Source organism: Rhinolophus sinicus, chromosome 14, assembly GCF_057876585.1.
Source record: "Rhinolophus sinicus isolate RSI-liver-muscle chromosome 14, RSI-T2T, whole genome shotgun sequence".
Lineage (NCBI taxonomy): Eukaryota > Metazoa > Chordata > Mammalia > Chiroptera > Rhinolophidae > Rhinolophus > Rhinolophus sinicus.
In genome coordinates, this window is record NC_142514.1 from 188,272,862 (window position 1) to 188,291,395 (window position 18,534).

Here is an 18,534-nt window from a genome sequence, read left to right on the forward strand (position 1 = left end):
CAGGAGAGCACCGCAAAGCAAGCGGCCCACAGGGCAGAGCCGGAACCCCGTGCACTGTCCAGCAGCTAGTGAAAGCCCAGCAGTGTCACTTTGATGGCTCCCGGCCACGCCAGCGGTGTGCACCGTAGGCCAGGTGCTGCCGGCTGTTTGTGTCCAGCTAAGGACGCTGCTAACACAGACGGCACATGGAGGAGGTGTAGGTCTCCTAGGACCACGCGGACCGCGGGCCACACACTGAGTGGAGGTGTCTGCAGGCTGTGCTCCCCTGCAGTGGCTGCAGCACGGGCCCCACGGGTCCGTGGCCTCTCTCCAAGGAGCCATGAAAGCAAGGGGCCTTCAGTGCCAACAACAGACGCAGCTGCCAGCCTGCACCTGCAGCCCTCCCAGTGGCGGCCCACTAGCAAGACGTGGGCCCCGCTCACTCCTAAGTCGGTACCTAGGGCTGTAGGCGTGCGGGGTGACAGCCCTGAGAGCCAGGTGATGGGGACGGCATGCAGAGGGCGAGCTGCAGCCTGCTGACCACACACAGGCCGAGGTCTGCAGCACTGGCTGCCATCGGGAGCCCGTGAAAAGTGCGGCCGACAGCATACGGCCACCAACAGGGAAGAGCAGCTCGCCTTCCGCTCCTCTGCGCTGGTCACGTTTACCCTCCCAACACAAACGGGAACCAGTCCTCAGGCACTATGGTGACCGTGTGCTTATCTGAAACCCAAGATGAGTGACGTCAGCTGCACACCCTCTGGAGCCACCAGGAACCCGTCCCTGCGCCGCGGGCAATCCGATGGTGTTACAAACACCCTTAAGAACACAGAGCAGTGAAGGGGAACAGTGAAATCTAGCCAGGATACATGGTTCTACGGATAGGCGTGACATCATGACAACACAAGTGTTTCTAAGCCCTGGACTGAGAACCCCGCCCCGGAGCAGCCGTGTCAGTCCTGCAGCCCACGTGCGCTGAGCTCACGCACCAGAGCCTGGCCAGAGCACTAGGCCACTCGAGGACTGGGTCGTGCGGCTCCTGAACCCGGCACCACTCACTGAAACAGCCCGACGGCCCGGTGAAGAGCCAGCTCACTACCCACAGTGCTGGGCCTCCTCCCCCAGAATCAAGAGATGAACCGGCAGCACCAGGGCAGTGGCATTCCAATCACATTGCCAAAACATGGCCATTTACATTCAAACTTCTAATTTCCCTTTAATTTGTAGACTTAACCACAGAACTGTCTTGATTTCTATAAAAACTGATCCGAGGAGACACGCGTCCTCCTCACTTGGCAGGCCGGCTGCAGTCCGGGCAAGCCTTTTCTTCGTAACTGCTCACTTGTACCCCCATCCACGCCCAGAGGGGCGGCCTGCACTGTGTCCAAGGACGATGGGGGATTCACGTGCAGCACGGCTGTGAGGACATGTGACGAGCGAGGCAGGCACATGGGCCTGGGCCTCTGTCCGCGTCAGTTAGAACTGATCCGACAGCAATTCACACAGTCTCTGGGAGACGGTCTCCTTGCTTGTCCGCAGTGTGAGCCGGTACATCTGAAACAGAGCACAGCGGGTCAGTGGCTGCGCCGGGGCCGGACCAGACGGCCCTCAGCACAACCCTGGGGGCAGCAGACAGCCTCGTGGCCAGGCCCCACCTGGGGCCACTTGCACTCCACCTGCTTGGCCCTTCTCTGCAGGCCCCACCGTTTTACAAAGACTCGAGCATGCAACACGCGTCCAGAAGCTAAAATAAGGCCTGACAGTGGCGAGTTCCAGTGGCAGGAGGAGCCGCTGGGAGTGGTTAATTCCAGCCACTCTGGAAAGTAATCTGGCAGCTTCCTGCAAAGCTAATGGTGCATGTGCCTGTGATCCAGCAATTCCACGTTGGTGTCCCCCCACGTGGTGTCTCTGTTTTCAGAAATGAAAACACGTGTCCGCACAAAGGCCATGCAGCCAATTCAGCATGGCCCGGACTAAATGGCCCACAGGTCCGTCCACAGGGGGCAGAGGGCTGCCCCACGACCACTAGCCACACTAGGACCGACAGTGGCACACACAGCAGCACGTGGCGGGCGCCAAGGCAGCTGCTCCCAGGGCGGCCAGAGCTGATGGAAAGGAGCTTCTGGGGCGATGCAAGTGTCACGTGTGTCACAGGCGCACATGTCTGTCAACTCATCAAACTACCAGACTTAGGACCTACACATCTCACTGTGTATAAATTATACCACAGTAAAAGCAACGGAAGTGTATTTAGTAGTTTCCTCAAGAGGCCTGACCTGGGCTTGCAGGTTGGGCTCCAGACGCAGTAAACAACCAATCTGGGTGCTCTTTGTGTGGATGATGCCGGCGCCCACAAAATTCGCAGGATTAGGGTCGACTTCCTCAAGGAGCGCAGCACCAAATCCAATGATCTGTGCGAAAGAAACGGGGGAGTTGGGACACTGGTGGCGGCTGAGGGTGAGAAGGCAGTCGGCTCCCTCAAGAGCACAGCAGTGGCCCGACCTGGGGACGCCGGGGACAAGGCAGTCACCTTGGCTTTGGTGATTTCTGTGTCCATTGGATGCTTTGCCTTGAAAATGTTCTGGACTTCTTGTTGGGGACTGCGGGGAACAAAGACAAGTGTCCCCTCAGCGGAGTCACAGACAAAAGGCCCCCCCTGCACCCCCATAGGAGGGTGGGCTTACTTGCTCAGCTGCTTCCAACGCTGAAAGAAATCCTGAGAAGCCATCTCGGTGGGCTGGAAAAACTTGTTGAGTGTGATGGGCAGCTTCACGGACACGTTCTGAAAGGTGCCCCCATACCTGCAATCAATAGAGACGTGCTGAGAAGACACACAGATAGCAGAGGACCGGGAACCCTGCGGCAGAGCCAGCCCCCATCCCGTGTGCAAACCTCCAGGGCACAGGGAGGGTCCAGGTAAAAGAGGCAGGGCTCTAGCCCCCTGCCAGAAGGGACTGTCCTGTCAACAGGGCGGGCAGGCTGTCCCAGAGGTGGCACTGAGCCACCGAGAGGCTCGCTCCATCTGGCTCAATGTGCAACATCACTTACAGACAAGGACCGATGCCAGGCCTGGGACTGCTCCTATGAGTCGGGGGACGTGCCTCCCACCGAGCGCTGCAGGGCTGCCCAAACCCCCAGCGGGCCCCGGGCAGGATGCCCGACTCAGGACTTCCTCCACCACCTCACTTCTCCCCTCAGTCCATTGCCTACAACTCCAAGTTAGTTTAAATTGCATCGGGTTTCTACCTTTTTCCATGGAACTATTAACAAAAAAAGTCTGTCTACAAAATGCAACAAAAATGTTTAAGGTTTGAAAACGTGCTTTGCAAACACTCCACAGGGACTGGCCAACTATATGCACTCCTGTCGCTACTGAAAGTAACGGGAATGAGCCAGCGGCAACACAAAACATCATCGTTCTCAGAAACATAAGCACAGTGCTATGTATCCTCAGAGTACAACTGTGCAAAAAGACACACGCAAATGAGAACGTGTGGGGGCCCCTCCCCTGCAGCTGCCTTCCAGAATAGCAGGCCAGGCAGCGGCCCCCAGCCCACGTGGCAGGCCCCCCCATGTGTCAGCTTGAAAGCACCGGGCCTTGGGAAGATGACACGACCACCAGAAGCGCAGTGCTGGCCCATCCCCGTCACCTGCACACACTCTGTAGCCGGTGCTGTCACGTACATGGCAGTGCTGGCACCCACCTGGGCCCCGCGGCGCTCGGCACAGCCGCCGAGGCTCAGCGAGGACACAGCACCCGGGGACCACCCACCTGAACTGGATGTTGAGGACGGGCGCCTCCGTGAAGTCCGACACGCACTCTATGTTCACCGCCTGCCGCACCTGGGCGCCACCGTCCACCGTCGGGTCCACGGGCTTGGTCTGCAGGCTCAGAGGTGTCCAGGTCAAGGCCATCACAACATGGGAAGTGGGCGCGAGGTGAGAAAGCGCTGCGGCCCCCAGGCCCAGAGCTTTCTAGAAGGGAGCCGGGTAAGAGCAGAGCTCACACGCCTCACCTTGGACAGAACCTTCACTACGGCTTGTCCTACATACATTCTTCTTAACTCTATTCAGAAACACTTAGCTTTCACAGGCTTTGCTTAAAACATGCTTTTCTCAGGATAAACACCGGTTGGCCTGAGCACAGTAAGGTTTCTCAGGGAAGCAGCGCCCTCCTCTGGTGGAGCGGGAGCCCCACTCACCACTTCACTGGTCCACCCAGCCTGGGAGGGAGAGACATTTGGACGCCAAAGCTCACGTTAGATAGCAGAGTTCTAGTTCCATTGCTGACATTTACTGGGGACAACGTCAGTCTGTCCCCAGTGTGTGGCATGTGGTCCCAGCACTCCCCACCCACCACCCCGTGCACTCCAGCTGCCTCTGGTCTGGGAGACCCCAGAAAAGGAAGCCAGAGCTAGAGGGGCTTCAGGGAAAGAGAGTGACTGACACACCAGGAGCAGATGGCTGCACATTATTTCTACCAATCAACCACTCTCTGAGGTGCGGTCCCCTGAGGTTCCTGCAGCACCTGGAAATGTGTTCCTATTCTGATTTTAAAAAGAAAACCTTCCTCAGCACCCTCCTCTAAATCCCAGACGGCTGGCTGCCTGTCAGGGGCGTGGGGGAAACGGGACCAAGGATATTAGCCTGAAGGTCGTCCGAACAGATTAGTGTTGGAGTGAAATTTAAGAACTGCGTGGAGGTCTTATTACCGTAAAATATAAACATCCGACCTAGAAGGAAACAAAAACCGTTTGTTTGACACATGGTCTCACATATTGATAGGAAAAACAGAGCAGACACGTGCGCGCACACTCCACTGAATCTGACCGAATGCTGTGCCCGCCACCACAGTGGGACCCAACCCCACGCCCCCACCCAGGTGGCTCCCGCTCTCCAGCACCCTGGGTGTGTGGCTGCCCTTTGCACAGCCCTGTGGGAACAAGAAGCACACAGGAGCCCCTGTGCCTTCTCCATGACACCAGAGCCCATGGTGGCCCCACCCTGCATGGACACGGGGTACTGGCTCCAAGGTGGTGCCCAGGGACTCCATATGGGCAAATATTTAGGACGCAGCACCATCTCCTGTTATTAGGTAGGTGCAAAAGTAATTGCGGTTTTTGCAATGACTTTTAATCTTTTAAACTGCAATTACTTTTGCACCAACCTAATACTTAGCTCACAGCAGGGATCTTTAAACAAATGTCTGTGAACATTTTTACACCGTTTGAACTCAGAATGGGAAGTGACCTTCAGGTATCCTGAAGGGACAGCAGTTCAGCATCACATCCCACTATTTAAATCACCATCACCAAACTTGAGTGGACACCCCCCCCCCGCCACGGCCCAGAGCTTCACACCTTAATCAAAGCAGGAAGAAAATGTCAGATCCCTTTTCAAAGCAGGATTTCCCACGTAAGTGACCTCCCCGTGAATCCTCACAACACCCCTAAAAGATCCCCAGAAGGCAGATGTACAGTTTTTCTCCTTTTTTTTCACACTTTCCCTTGTTCTTACTGCCGAGAAAGCACTGAGTCCTCACAAGACTCAGCCATGGCGCCCGAGAGGGAGGTGGGGCCGCTGTTGGCCAGGGGGGCCCTTCGGCGGCAGCCTCACGGCCCAGGGGGCATAACCCTGAACAGCGGAACTCCAAAGCTGCTTTTTTAAATTGTGGTAAAGTTCGCAGCGCGTAAAACTTGCCACCTTAACCAGGTTTAAGCGCACAGCTCAGGCATCAGGCACATTCACACTGTTGTGGCACCGTCACCACTGTCATCTCCAGAACTTTCCATTGTCCTAAACTGACACTCTGACCCCATTGAGAACTCACTCCCCTCCCCTCCCCCAGCCCCGCACCACCATCTACTTCCTGTCTCTGAATCTGACTCCTCTAGGGACCTCGTGTGATGGGGCACACAGGATGTGTCCCTCTGTGTCTGGCTTGTTTCACTCAGCACAGTGTCCTCCAGGTCCATCCACGTTGTAGCAGGTGTCAGGCTGTCCTCCTTTTAAGGCTGGGTGACACTCCAGTGTGTGGAGGGACCACGTTTCCTAAATCCTCCGTCCGTGGACACCGGGCTGCTTCCATGGTCCGTTGCTGAAAATGCTGCTGTGAATGTGGGGTGCAGATGGCTCCTGGAGGCCCTGCTCTCACCGCTTTTGGGGATGTACCCGGAAGTGGGGTGGCTGGGTCACATGTGATTCTGTTTAAGTGCTGGAGGGACCGCCCGTGTCCCCACAGGAGCGGCTCCGTGTCACACTCCCGGCAGCAGCGCCTCATCTCCGCCAACACCTGTTACTTTGCTCTTCAGACGCAGCCGTTCTGACCGGCTGAGGCGGCCTCACTGTGGTTTCAGCTGCAGCCCCCGATGGCCGGTGGTGCTGCTCATCCTTCCGTGTGTTGCTGGCCATCTGCACGTCTTCCTTAGACGAGGGTGAGTTCACGTCTTTGGCCCATATTCTAACTAGGCTGCTTGTTTTTCTGTTGTTGCCTTGGAGTACTCTATGTATGTTGGAAACTAAACCCTCCTCAGATATGTGACTTGCAAATATTTTCTCCCCATAATTTCTAAGAGAAGTTTCCATTAAGTAATTAAAACACATACCTAAATTCTGCCGAAATTCAGACTTAAGTCCAATCTGAAGCAACTGGTTTTCAAATAACACACCATTATTTTTACAGACAAACCTAGGAGAAAAGGGACAGTTATGTGAGTCACTCAAAGCCACCCACTGAAAATACAAAGGTTTGCTCTGAAAAAGGGTTTAGTGAACACGAAGGCCAAAACAACCTCTCAGGGACATGAGGCAAGGGAAAAGTAGAGAAATGGCCCAGATACCACTAGAGCGGCCACAAGATGGAACATGAGCAGAGAGCAGTGACCAAGCAGCCTGAGAGTGAGCGTGCGACAGGTCAGACCTCTGCTGTTCAGGGAAGCCCCAGGCAGCAGCTGGCAGCTGGACCAGGCACAGGCACGCCCCCTTCAGGTGGGACCAGGGCTCTCCCATCTGACACCCATCGCTGAGCTCAATCCTGGGGACAGTCACCAGCATCCTATCCGGGCTATCCAGACACTCAAGCCACCCCACTCGGCAGTATGGCCTGCCCCTCCCCCGCAATACGGGGTGACTTTGTACTGCACAGGGAGTCCAGGCCTTTGCTCACTACATGGTGTCTACACCACACAGAATTAGGGGGAAATAAAATAACGTGTGTGTTAGTTTTTACTTGTATTAGGAGTTTGCAGTGTTCTGGTCTCCCCCAACACAAATCACAACTCTACAGGGAACTGGCACAAAAACAAGGGACACGGGAGAGGTACGGGTCCCGCAGCAGGAGCCCGCCATGCCCTACTCCTCAGTGGGCAGGGGAAGGGAAAGGCAGTTCAGACGGGTGGCCACTGTCCATACAGGGCCTTCCACGGCGCCCAGGAGCCTGAGACCGACGGTCTGTGGCAGCAGCCCCCACACCACCATCCCCAACCGCATGCTGTGGGAGCATGAAGCCAGTGACACCTGTGTGTGTCCTGTTGGGTATAAGCTTTACCGTGGCACCCACCCTCGAGGGCGAGGGTCGCTCGTCAGTATCCTGTCGTATCCACTGGGCCACCAGTGGAAGCCGGGCCAGGGTCTGATGGCAGGCAGAGACAGCGAGACAGGTGAGCCTGGCTCCACCCTCTGCGTCCATTCACCGCGACACCAAGGGCCAAGCTGCCCCCCACCTGCTCCAGTCCTCCAGATGACATGACAGGCTCTCTACCCAGCTTGAGATATATACAAAGTACCCAGGTAAAATGCATCCATTTGGTGCACACAACCTTCAAAACACATCTGAGAACGTGCGACCAAGGCCCAGGAATCGACCACAGGGACCCAGGTGTTCCTGGACTCCCACAGACCGAGAAGCCACCGAGGCTGTGGAGCCCCTGGACACACAGCCCAACTCGCACCTGATCCGCCTACGAAGGGCCAGCCCACTGCGCCCGTCCAGAGGCAGGGCTGTGTGCACAGAGCACAGTGGAAACTGACAGGGCCGTGTGCACAGAGCACAGTGGAAACTGACAGGGCCGTGTGCACAGAGCACAGTGGAAACTGACAGGGCCGTGTGCACAGAGCACAGTGGAAACTGACAGGGCCGTGTGCACAGAGCACAGTGGAAACTGACAGGGCCGTGTGCACAGAGCACAGTGGAAACTGACAGGGCCGTGTGCACAGAGCACAGTGGAAACTGACAGGGCCGTGTGCACAGAGCACAGTGGAAACTGACAGGGCCGTGTGCACAGAGCACAGTGGAACCTGACATCTGTCGTGGAAATGGAAGGGCATCCACTGAGTGACTGACAGCAGCCACCTAATAGTCAACGTCTGGTTGCTTGGTTGGCTTTTTTAAAGGGTCATCTCAACCAAAAGGTGACCCTGTGGAATTCTGGGTTAATGAGACCACTCTGGAAGGCCCAAGGGAGTGTGGCTGTGGGAGGCGAGAGGAGTGCGTGCCCGAAGCACTCAGCACCCCCCAAATCCACACCAGACCCCAATCAGCCTTTGCTGCAGCCACATCAAGGCCCCGATCGCCCAACCCTTGCGCACCCACTGAAGCGTCTGGGCCGGCCTGCAACACAGCACAAGGCTGCAGGCTACAACAGGCTGCCGCCCACTGGCACCTTCCGCCATTTGACAGGAACCCCGTGGGTCACCTGAGGCACTTCGGCCATAGCCCCGCTGAGCCAGCGAACGCAAGCTCCCAGGAGCCTGCAGTCACACCCCCAGACTGGGATGGCCAGTGGGGAGCCGGCACTCTCCCTACACACACGCTGCTCCAGCACAGAAGGGCCTGGCGCCCTGGGGTCTACAGTGCTTTTCAGTCTAAACTCAGCTGCTCTGAAAGCAGTTAAGGGCCTGTTCCGGCCGAGACAGGCACCCTGTTCAACTGCAAACCTGCACTTGTCAGTCACCTCTCACAAGCAACCGCAAGTATAACTGCATGTGGGAGGCATGAGGAGACTGGACAGACTGTAAACCAAAGAACGCCGCTATCGTCACAGCAACCGAGGACAAGGGGCCGCTGCTGGAAGATTCACTTTCATAGGGGACAGAACCCGCACCTGCTCTCCAAGGACGGAAAGTGTACAAAATCCACACAACAACAACAAAATCAGAAAGAACGTGCTGGGAAGGGCCGGCAGAGGGACAGGCAAAGACTTCCGGGAAAGCCGGGATCGGCTCAGGTCGGCATGCAGACACCTCCGGGAAGGGGAAAAGGCTCGGAGGGAGGAGCTGGTTCCAGGAGGAAGCAGCCTCGGACACAGGCTGTGGGATAAAGCAGCTCTCGTGCAACTGAAGACTGTTTCTGAAGAAAAGAGAAAGCTGGGTACGCGGAAGGTGGACAGAGGGGACCAACGCAGAGCAGAAAGCAGTCTGAGGAGAGGACGGGGTGCAGAGGAAAGAACACGCAGCTACAGAGGACAGTGGGCATTCTAGAAAGAACAGAGCTGGAACACGGTTAAATGTTGGCACACAAATGAACACAACTGCTACCCAGCCCGTGGGGCTTCTCGACCTGATTTCCTTCTGTTCGCGAACGTTAGCTATCTTTAGTGGAAACGGCAGTCCGTGAAGGATGGGGTACAGGGGTGGTTACAGAGCAAACCCGCCCAAGCACAGCAGATCCCTCACCTCTGCCAGTGAGGGACCTGGGAAGTACAGACGGCTGACCGGGACTGCGGGGAGGGGGTCAGGGACAGACAGGGCCCCTGTCTTCAGGAAACGGGAGATCTACTACCTGGCAAAGTTGTCCTCAGAGCCGGGAGCGAGAGGTGCGACTGCGGAGGGTGAGTCTGAGAACACATCCACCAGCAGCCCGCCGGAGGAGGCTGGGGGGCCCACGGGAGCTGGTGGCGCAGCCCCCAGGCCCAGGAGGTCTGCCGACGGAGAAGGAGTGGACTGGAAAACAGGGAAGGAGAGTCAGTGCGGAATCTTCTGGGCAGAGGCCGGCCAAGGGCAAGTGCCCACCACCCTCCCACCGCCAGGGTGCCCGCTGGGTGGGGCTGTGCGAGGTCCAGGAAGAGAGAGCGGCGGCGCCCAGAGTCAAGCCTGAGAGTCATCACACTGGGAAGGTTAGTCGCAATCTCACATGGCTGGAAAAATGACCCACATTTTTTTACAAATGTTATTTGAATTAAAAAACAAAATCTGAAAAAATGCTGCTACTAGAGAGATCAAAGAGAATGTCTGCTTTAAGCAATAAACCCATGCACGCCACCATTAACCGGAGAGCTGAAAAAGCCAGCTGTCATTCAGCGCGTTACGGTGCACTGTCTCACAGGGGAGACGGAGACCGAGGGCCTACAGAACAGACTTCCTACAAACACAATTGCTCCTGGAACCTTGGCAAAGACAAGCAAGCCGCTCCGAGACCACCGCCACACTGACCTTGGGGCTCAGATGGCAGGCGTGTCCCCAGCGGGAGCTCTGGACCACAGGCAGAAGCTCAGCCTGGGCCCTGGGCCTCGGCTGTCCACTGGCCAGGTGAATGTGTGCGGTTCTAAGGGTCACTAGGACGGTGTCTTGGGGACAACCAGGGGTGTGAGCTGTTCTGCCCTGAATCCCACTGGGCACTCAGGTGAAAATCAGCTGACACCGACCTGAGACTACCTGCTACTGCCACTTCCCTGCACTGCTATTAACGTCCCACTCGGTTTTTGCAGACACTCATCCTTCCAGGAAGGTGACAAAGCACGTTCGTCCTGCAGCCCGTGGACGCTACCCACCACCCAGCGCAACCACACTGGGAGAGCGACGTCAGCATAGATAACGGCTCGTTCCTTTTCGTCAGTGAGAGCCTGACACCAAATTTCCCAAGGGAGTCCCTGTGCGGGCAGGAGGTACCACCACCGCATGAGTTCGATTTCGAGATCAAGAAAGTATCCGAGTCCGTGCTCTGCAGGGGTGGGGCTGAGCGGGCCAAGCGCCCTGCCAGCGCGGCAGCCCCGCCCCCTCCCGGCCAAGTGGACCCGCGGGGCACTGCTCAGTACGCGGGAGGCCCCAAGGAGCCGTGGAGAGAAGGATCACTGCAACAGGCGCGCTGCAGGAGCGTCCGGAAGAGGCCGTCTGATGGTGGCTCGCAGCCCATTCTGCGCCTCTGACAGCCCCTGCGAACACAGCGGCTCCCGACTTCTCTGTGCTAACACTGCTACGGGCAGCATGTGACCCAAGGAGGAAGAGCTGACCTCAGGGGCCTCCAGCCGTGCCTGCAGCCTGAACGGGGGTCATCCCTGCTCTGCACCTGCTGCTGTGAGGTTTGTATCACGTTCCTCAGTCACAGTTCAAATGCTTTTTCAAGTAGGAAAACCCCTGTGTCCAATGAAATCTAATATCCACCCCAAAAGTCACTGCGGACAAAAGGAAGGCTGTTCTGTTGGAGGGCCCACCAGAGGCCCCACGGCCTTTCACTGCCGCCTCCTCTCAGAGGAGTGGCCCAGGCTCCAGGGCGCCCGTCTGCACAAGTCAGCCCTCCTCATGACGGCAGAGACAGCAATTAGGACAGCAAGACGTGCCCCAGAACATGCGCGCGCGACAATCCCAGGCCCCTCCGTGCCCCAGGGGCCCTGCGCCACCATATGCTCAGACACGCGGCCACAAACACAGGCGGGACCAAGTGTGGGGAGGGCCTGGCAGGGGCCGACTGCCCAGCACGCACCACAGTGAGGCCCTGCTGGTGCCCACATGAAACCCACACAGCTGTGTGCCATTCTGAGGCAGGGCCTCCCCTCGTGAGGGTTCCAGCTGGGAGTAACCCTCCTGCTGTCCTGCTTCTCCTGCCTCAACTCCCCCTCAGCCCTGTCAGGTCTCCCCCTTCAGACGAGGTCTCTGAGCATGGGGACAAGTTAGGAGTCACATGAGTACACAGCTGCCCACAGCACTGCAGGTTCTCAACTCAGAAGGGCAGCGTCCGGTCCCAACCACGAACACTCCCCTACTAAGCACACACCTGCCAGGCACCATGTAAAGCCAAGAAGCGGGTTCATGCCTGACGTGAGAAAATGTGCTGAGCTGCCCGGGAAGGAGGCCTTCCTCCCCACACCCCACACCCAGGGCTCCCACGGGGATGTCAAACCTCACTGAGGTTTGTTTTCCAAAGTGAAGCTCACTGCTCACACCAGGGTTCAAGGAGGTTCCACCGTATTTCCACTGAGCTGCTCGGCCAAGCACCAGAGCCTGGATCCCAGGCCCTGCTACAACCCAAGGGAGGAACTGGGTACAGTGCAGCCTACAGGCCTGGCGCACGCACGTGCGTGTCTCAAGAGAAACAAGACCCATGACAGCTGTCAGAGTAGACGCTAAAGCCCTTTTCCTGCACTGGAGACCATGTGCTCTACTCACAGTCAGAGCTGCTGGACAGGAAGAAGCACCTGACCTGCCCCCGGTGCAAACCGGCCATCAGTTCTCCTGGAAGGCAGCAGTGGGGAAGCCTGCAGCCCCGCCCCAGGCCCCGCCCCAGGCCCCGCCCCAGGCCCCGCCCCCACAGGCCCCGCCCCCCCACAGGCCCCGCCCCCACAGGCCCCGCCCCACAGGCCACAGGGTGGTCTTCCTTCCCACACCACTGCCTCTGCAGGGCAGAGCTGCTGCTGTCTGTCCCTGGAATGGGAAGGCCCCACACCTGGTGTAACACAGATATCAGCTCACAAACCTGCACTATGTCCAGAAAGCACGTCACCTCACTAATCCAGCCTATAACCATCTCTGGCACTAGGAGGACCCTCATGAGCTCTCACAAGCAGTGTGAGCACAGGGGAGTGGGGCAGTCGCTGCCTTCAGGCTCAGGTCCACTCTGTGCCCAGGGGACAAGTTCAAAGGAACCCCATTAAGTTACTCAGGCACAAAGGGACGATGACCACTTGGAGAAAGCATGCATTTACCATTCACTCCAAATTCAATTCATCACGAAATTCAAACTGCCCAAAGCCGCAGAGCAGGCCTCAGAAGGAGACACGCTGGAGGGCCAGCCTCTGGAGAGAAGGCGTCAGGCCCTGGTGAAGGCGCCTGACCGCCAGGGGACCCCAAGTCAGGGGCCAGATGAGGTCTGAACAGAGGGCTTAGGGCATCATCGGCCTCAGGCAGGGGTGTACGAGCAAGGCGGGGAGAGGCCGGGGCCGAGCCAAGGAGCAGCAAGAGCACACTGGCACCGGCAAACCACACGTCACCTCTGAAGCTGATGTCCGTAAGTGGCATTCTTCACGTCCCTGGACCAGCTCTCCGGGCTTCCTTTCCTAGGGGCCAGGGCAGGGCTGGGGTGCCTGCTCTCCCGGAGCTCCCAGCACCCCTTTGAGAGGAAGGGCAGACAGCTCTCTGGTACCCCTGGGCCCGACAAGCACCCAGAGGGCACGCTGTCTCTCTCACCACGTCACTAATCCATAAAGGGAGATGTGCTCTGGTCCACATTTTCTAACATGGAAGTCAAGATGGGGAGGGGCTAAGAGCTGAACGGGGACCCCAGACAACAGGGTGAAAGAGCCTAAACAGAACAGTGTCTGGATGAGAACAGTTTCTGGGGTTCCAGGGAGGCACAGGTGAAGGCCTCAGGCTTGATGCCACTGCCAGGCTCATGGCACACACTTTCGTGTTCCACAAACACTCTCCCCAGTGGACAAATGCTCTGCTGGTCCCGATTCATGAGGACCGGGCATCCCGGGAGCTCATGAGGGGCCCTGACGTCAGGGAAGGACCCACCGCGGCACTGGCTGGCGTGGGCTCGGGGCCCCCATTGATGTCGGCGCCCCGCTCCCGCTTGCTGTCCTCCAGGCCCGTCACCGTGCTCGGGCCCTTCTTCTTCTTGAGCTTGGCCAGGATGGACGACTCGCGCTCGGGGAACGGGGGCATCTCCTCCAGGACAGTGGCCTGGTGGGGAGGAAGCCCAGTCAGCGTGGCCGACAGCGGCGCCCTCGGGGCAGGGACAGGCCAGCCGGCGGGCCTACCAGGATGTCGGTGCTGGCCACCGTGCTGAGCCGCAGGTACTCCACAGCCCGCTGCTGCAGCTCCACGTCCGCGTTCCTCAGCTGGCTGTCGCTACGCAGCACGTCCTGGATGGTGGCCTTCACCTCCGGAAACAGGTTCACGAACTTGATGTAGGTGGACAGGAGCAGCGCCCTGGTGGGCACGCTGCACAGGTGGAACTTGGAGTGCAGCAGGCTGAACTGGATCAGGGGGCTGCGGTGGGCACGGGGGCAGACGGGGGGCCGACGTCACCTCCTCACCTCCTTACCCAACACCACGTCTGAGCCTGAGCCCCCGAGGGTTGCACAGGGAAGGTGAGCAAGGAGGCACCCAGGGAACCCCCACCCAACCAGGCCACTCCTGTCCAGTGAGTGCGCACGTCTCCTCTGGAACGACATTCCCACACAGTAGCCAGCCCTGTATTTTGACTAGCACCCCAGCTTCTGTGCAGCTTGAAGGGACACAGCTGTCAGGCCGGTGGAAAGGGTCTTGCTCTGAGCTGCCCCGGTGAGCGCGTCAGACCGTCCACGCGAGAACCACAAGGTGCAGCCCAGCATCAGAACGCAAGGCTCACCTCACTCCCAAAGGGCATCTTACCTGGATCTTGGGTCCCCTGCTATCAGGTTCCCGAACTCCCCCAGGATGTAGCCGCCCACTTTGACCAGGTTCTCGTGGCACGCAGGGGCCTGTAGCGCCTGTGGGACGGCGAGGAGCGTGAGCCCAGCGCCTGCTCCTGGGAGGTCTTCCCTGGAGGCCCTCCTGTCAGCCCCGCCCCCTCTTGCCCCCCTCCACCCTGCAGCAGCACAGGAGACCAGATGTGGCCTCCGAAAGCTGCCATTCAGGCCCCGGGGTGGGGTGGGTGCCCTTCAGCACCCTTAGGGCTCTGCGCACAGGCAGAGCTGCCGGCCGTGGGCGCTGTGCTCAGGCGACGTCTCAGAGCCAAGAGTGTTTCACCAGTGTTAGTGACAGGCGCTCAGCCAGGCAGAGGTGGCAGCACAACTAGAGCTGGACCCTCCAGGCACAGTGCCAGGAGGAAGCAGGGAGGTCAGCCACGCCACCAGAACCACACCTGAGCCAGGGACAAGCGGGCTGTACCTCGAACACCGTCTTGGCAGCGTAGCCCTGCACGTCGTCCCGGTTGATGACTATCTGAATGACACGGTACCACACCTCTTCGCTCACATAGTCGCCGGCAATGCGGATCAGGTTGAGGATGGTGTCCACGTACCACGTGTAGTCCACGGCGTACTTCTCCGCCAAGATGGCCACCTTCAGCACCTGTAGACGACAGCCACTCAGGAAGGTGCCGCTGCCCGCAGGCCCCGCCACGGCTTCTGACTGAACCCCTGCGCCCATGCCGGTAGTGGGACACTCCCTCCAGGTTCTCAAAAGAGCCCAGAAAGTTTAAGATTCGTCGATGTAACTGAGGAAAGCCAAACCGCCCTCCAAGAATGGACACGAAAGGCCATGAGCAGAAACACACAGGAGAGACGGGACACATCTGCAGGAGGGCACGAGGCTGCCCTGACCACAGCCGCACCCGCCCTGATCCTCCCCTCTCCTGGCCACGCTGTCTGGTCTCCTCCTGCCCTGGCCACCTGTCTCCCCAGTCTCCCCTCTACTCTCCACGGAAGACCCCACTGGCTCATCTACCCCCCACGCACCCCGCAGGGCTCTGTGGGCCACATCCACTGCCCCAGGGGCTTCTGCCCAGACTGGTCCGAACCACGGCCCTCGCCTCCCAAGTCACCCTCTTCTTATAGGGAGCCCGCCCTGAGCAGCATCAGCGGCCCAGAACAGACCCTCTCCCTGGTGAGCTGCCCGCCCTCACGTGGGCACCCCCACCCTCACACCCCTCCTAGCCCTCCTTTGCCCTCCCACTGTGCCCCTGACCCTGCTGCAGCCCGGACCACGCGCCTCTGCTCTACCCCCATCCCGGCCTCCAAACCGACTCTCCATAGGACCCCAAACCACCATTCCAGAACACACGCCTCCACCACCCTCAGCTCAAAACACTTCCAGACCAGAGCACACCCTGCAGCCGGGCACTTGGGGCCTCAGATGCTGGCCAGCACCCACTGCCTCCACCCGCCGTGCTGAGGCCACTCCTGCCCCAGCAGCCTCTGTGCCTGCATTGTCACCTGACAAGCCCCCCAGCTCCCCTTCGTGAGAGGCCCCCAGGCCCTGGGCTGGCCTCCATCCAACCTCACCCACACCACAGCAGGTCTGCGTCCTGCCCACCACATCCCGTCCCCGCCCACCCGCCGTGGACAGAAAGACGCCCTGTGGGCAGAGCGTGCATATGTGTGTCCAGCAGTTGGCACAACCTCTGACACGCCCGGCCAGGTGGACGGACAGGGCACGTAGCGGGCACTTAGTGTCTGCATCACTCCATGGTTAGGACTGAGGGCGGCCGCTCATCTCCAAGGGAGCAGCAGCCAATGTGGAGCTGCCTGCCTCGCCGCCTTGAGAACCTGCGCGTCACCCCCCAGAACACACCCACCTCTGCCCACAACCCCGGACGGCGATGAGGAAGGAAGGACGCCCCAGCGACTGCAGTCCTGAGCCCGCCCACCCAGACCCCCACTGAACACCCTCTCCCCACGTGCCCTTTTCGGGGCTTCCTGCTTGGAGCCAGCTGGCCCGGCCCTGCCCGCCCCACTCCTCCCGTCTCCCCCACATGCCTCACCCTTTGTGCCTCCCCAGCCCTTTCCCAGCTGCTCGCTCCTTCCGAGAAGCCCACCAGGCTGGCTGCAGGGCAGCCCGAGCCCCTCCTCGTGAAGCCTGGACACAGGGGAATTAGGCACAGGCCGCTCAGCACTGAAGGGCCAGCACCTGGCCCTCAGCCCGGCCATGGCGATCGCCCTGAGAGTCTGACCTTACACAGCCACCCTCGGGAGCTCCTGGCCTTTCGTTCTCAAACCAGACACTGGCCCAGGAGCAACCCAGACTCACAGCTGCCTCTGACATGGGCACTCGCTCCACAGAGTTCCCATGGGGGCCTCTGTGGCACTCTGCTCCCCAGAACGACAAAGAAATGCTTTTCATAGGATGGAGAGGCTGCGGGTGGCTGGCCTTGGCGGCTTCTCCCACACACGTCCGCTCACGCTGAGCCTGAGGCCCTGGGGAGAGCAGCTGGCCTGGTAGACTCATGAGCACAGCCCCTCTGCCACCATGGGACCCCAGGGCCCTCGTGCCCCAGCTGCTCTCTGACCACCAGTCTTCACACAGCAGGTGTTGGCCAAGCTAGGATGGTTTGGTGGGTGTGTGCACCCTCTTTGCAGGCGACGAAATAAAACTGGAAACTCCGAGTGCCGTGGGGTAAACGGGTACGAGTCTTTCCTTCCCCGATACACACGAGACATAGGGCAGAGGTGCCAACAGAGATGTACCATCCAAGGCCACACCACAGGCTGTGCCCACAGGAATTGGGGTTCAGGCTGAGCTCAGCCGCAGACCCCTGAAACCTCCTTTGGACCCTGACCTGCAAACCCATTCCACTGAGAGAGTGAGGGGACGGTGCCAGGAAAGCTTTCCAGCAGCAGACTGTTTACAGTGACGTTGACAGACCGAGAGGCTCTCCGGACAGTGTTGCTTACGAAGCTAACACCCAGGCCTTTTCACCCCGAATCGAGTCGACTGGCAGTGAAGTCCGCGGGCAGAATCAGAAACCACTGAGTAGACACCACACGTCAGAACTCACAATCTCTTCTCGGATGGAGTAGTCTGCTGTCTCCAAGTAGCTGAGCATCTCGGCCACGATCTGCTGGGCATTGCTGCGGTCACACATGGCGTACAGGAGGTCCACGGCCCGCTGACGCACACTCACGTCTCTCTCCGTCTGAGGACGAGGCACGGAGTAAAGAGGTGCCCGAGCAAACCGGGCTGGGGACACAGGGGCCGTCCACTGCAGTACACTCGCCCTCACCCCACACTACTCTGAGCTCTCCGCACTCACCACCCGAATCCAGGGGCCCCAGAGACTCTGGCGAGGCAGAGCCCCTCACATGCCAACTCACTGCCCCGCTCGGCCCTGCACTGCCCACAATCCAGCTGCATCCCCTAGAGGGCGAATTCCAGGCTTCTCTGCTGTGTGGTCACAGAGCAGCCCTTCCGTGTCGCCTAGGAGCTTGCTACCCACAGTGCTGGCTCTCGGGCCCCACCCACACTGCGCATCAGCTGCAGCTCGGCACAGGCTGGCCCGAGAGGCACTGCTGAGGGTTGACCAACCCGCAAAAGGGCAAGTCCCAGTCCACCTGACCGGCAGTGGCTGTGAGCGGGCCTGAGGGACCCAGGGCAACTCATGGCTGACTCCAAAGCCCGTTGGCCTCCCACTGAAAACACGCACCACACACGTGTTCAGTTTGTGCAGACACGAAGGGACAGTGTGGGACATTCTCTCATTCTGAGCCTGGCACACAGCGCACTAACACTGGGAACGCTGGGGGGGGGGGGGGCACACAGCGCTCTAACACTGGGAACGCGGGGGGGGGGGCACCACTGTGCCCCCAACGGGACAGACAACTTCAACTCGGCTCTTCCAAGTCTGGAGTTTTAACTCCTTGA

The 18,534-nt window shown here is 59.2% G+C and overlaps 1 protein-coding gene across 3 annotated transcripts in view; it reads right to left on the bottom strand.

Moving 5' to 3' along the window:
- Positions 1–1,169: 1,169 nt before the first annotated feature.
- AP2A2 (adaptor related protein complex 2 subunit alpha 2) overlaps positions 1,170–18,534 on the bottom strand; it is a 65,798-nt gene continuing 48,433 nt past the window's right edge. For all 3 annotated transcript variants that reach the window (XM_019714744.3, XM_019714745.3, XM_088789817.1), the window contains exons 10-22: positions 17,672–17,809; positions 15,064–15,246; positions 14,566–14,663; positions 13,950–14,181; positions 13,705–13,872; positions 9,758–9,918; positions 6,585–6,667; positions 4,623–4,712; positions 3,752–3,875; positions 2,664–2,780; positions 2,510–2,579; positions 2,256–2,390; positions 1,170–1,533 (exon numbers count right to left, since the gene is read on the bottom strand). In XM_019714744.3, coding sequence (XP_019570303.1) covers positions 1,456–1,533; positions 2,256–2,390; positions 2,510–2,579; positions 2,664–2,780; positions 3,752–3,875; positions 4,623–4,712; positions 6,585–6,667; positions 9,758–9,918; positions 13,705–13,872; positions 13,950–14,181; positions 14,566–14,663; positions 15,064–15,246; positions 17,672–17,809 — 1,677 coding nt within the window. In that variant the 3' untranslated portion in view covers positions 1,170–1,455. The remainder of the gene's footprint in view (positions 1,534–2,255; positions 2,391–2,509; positions 2,580–2,663; positions 2,781–3,751; positions 3,876–4,622; positions 4,713–6,584; positions 6,668–9,757; positions 9,919–13,704; positions 13,873–13,949; positions 14,182–14,565; positions 14,664–15,063; positions 15,247–17,671; positions 17,810–18,534) is intronic.